Here is a 1,763-nt window from a genome sequence, read left to right on the forward strand (position 1 = left end):
CGCCCACCAGTTCATTAAGTATGCCTGGTTTGCCTGGTGGGCGGTGATGGGTGAACTGAAGCCGCACCCACAGCTGTAGTTGTATGATAAAGGGGGAGGGGTTAGGGGAGGGGCTGATAGTGTGATGTCACTATATTACTGTTTATTTCATTGGCCCGTTTGACTGTCAAGGATTCAGCCTCCAGGAAGAAACCCTAAATACAAAGTTAATACACCATTGCACATAAAAACGACTCCATGGGTGTCTGATGAAGTACTGTCACCTCATAGACACATGGAAAACTGGAAAAATACAAAAATTGTGGCACTCCATCTTTAACTGGCCGCGTCCTGTGGTCAGTGGTATGGAGCCCTGAGCTCCAGGCTCAGGGTCCACGGTCAGTGGTATGGAGCCCTGAGCTCCAGGCTCAGGGTCCACGGTCAGTGGTATGGAGCCCTGAGCTCCAGGCTCAGGGTCCACGGTCAGTGGTATGGAGCCCTGAGCTCCAGGCTCAGGGTCCACGGCGAAGCTCTCTGTCTTTGTCTTGGTTTCAATAAATGGTCCACCACACTCCGAGGAAATCTCTCTGTGCCTGCGTTTCTTCATCTGATGCCTGGTTTTCACTACAGTCAGTGTAGGACAATACACGACAGCACGCAGCCAGGCTCCACGCGCGCCCCGCGTGCCACTCCCCCTGCTCATTGTATCCGGTTCCCCTGATTATACTGGCAGCATTTTGGTCACAGCAAGACACCCCGGGAAGGACACACACACACACACACACACACACACACACACACACACACACACACGCACACGCACACGCACACGCACACACACACACATGCACACGCACACGCACACATGCACACACACATGCACACATCATGCACACGTGCACATGCACACAGACACATACACAGACACATGCACACATGCACACAAACACATACACACAGACACATGCATGCACACAGACAATCACACACACATACACATGCACACAGACACATGCACACAGACAATCACACACACAGACACATGTACACAGACACATGCACACAGACACATGCACACAGACAATCACACACACATACACATGCACACATACACATGCACACAGACACATGCACACAGACACATGCACACAGACACATGCACACAGACACATGTACACAGACACATGCACACAGACACATGCACACAGACACATGCACACAGACACATGCACACAGACACATGCACACATACACATGCACACAGACACATGCACACAGACACATGCACACATACACATGCACACAGAAAATCACACACACATACACGTGCACACAGACAATCACACACACATACACATGCACACAGACAATCACACACATGCACAGCATGCATCCATCCTGCCCTTTGAGGAGGACCTATAACCCTTGGCTTCAGGCCAACTTCAATACATTTATATTATATATATATATATTTATACTCATTCCATTCTCTCTGCAGCTTAAAGGGCTTTCTGCCTCGTTGTGGGACAGAAACCCAACCCCCGTTCCTTCATTGTTGGACTGGATGCAAAACAGAAAGAACTAGAAAAAGTGCCCTTCTGGGCACAGGTCTCCACCAGGAGGATAGGAGTGTGTGTGTGATGTTTGGCAAAATGTTTAGGAGCAATATAAGTGTGTGTGTGTGTGTGTGTGTGTGTGTGTGTGTGTGTGTGTGTGTGTGTGTGTGTGTGTGTGTGTGTGTGTGTGTGTGTGTGTGTGTGTGTGTGTGTGTGAGAGAGAAACGC

General features: G+C 49.6%; 1 protein-coding gene across 1 annotated transcript in view; it reads right to left on the minus strand.

Moving 5' to 3' along the window:
* Nucleotides 1–682, minus strand: part of LOC306919517 (uncharacterized protein) — a gene marked incomplete at both ends in the record, with an annotated part of 7,508 nt that extends 6,826 nt beyond the window's left edge. The window contains one exon of the mRNA XM_079532278.1: nt 325–682. Within this exon, the coding sequence (XP_079388404.1) occupies nt 325–682 (358 nt within the window). The remainder of the gene's footprint in view (nt 1–324) is intronic.
* Between the last annotated feature and the right edge of the window lie 1,081 nt (nt 683–1,763).

The sequence above is a fragment of the Electrona antarctica genome (genome assembly GCF_951216825.1).
Source record: "Electrona antarctica genome assembly, contig: scaffold_281, whole genome shotgun sequence".
Taxonomy (NCBI): Eukaryota; Metazoa; Chordata; class Actinopteri; order Myctophiformes; family Myctophidae; genus Electrona; species Electrona antarctica.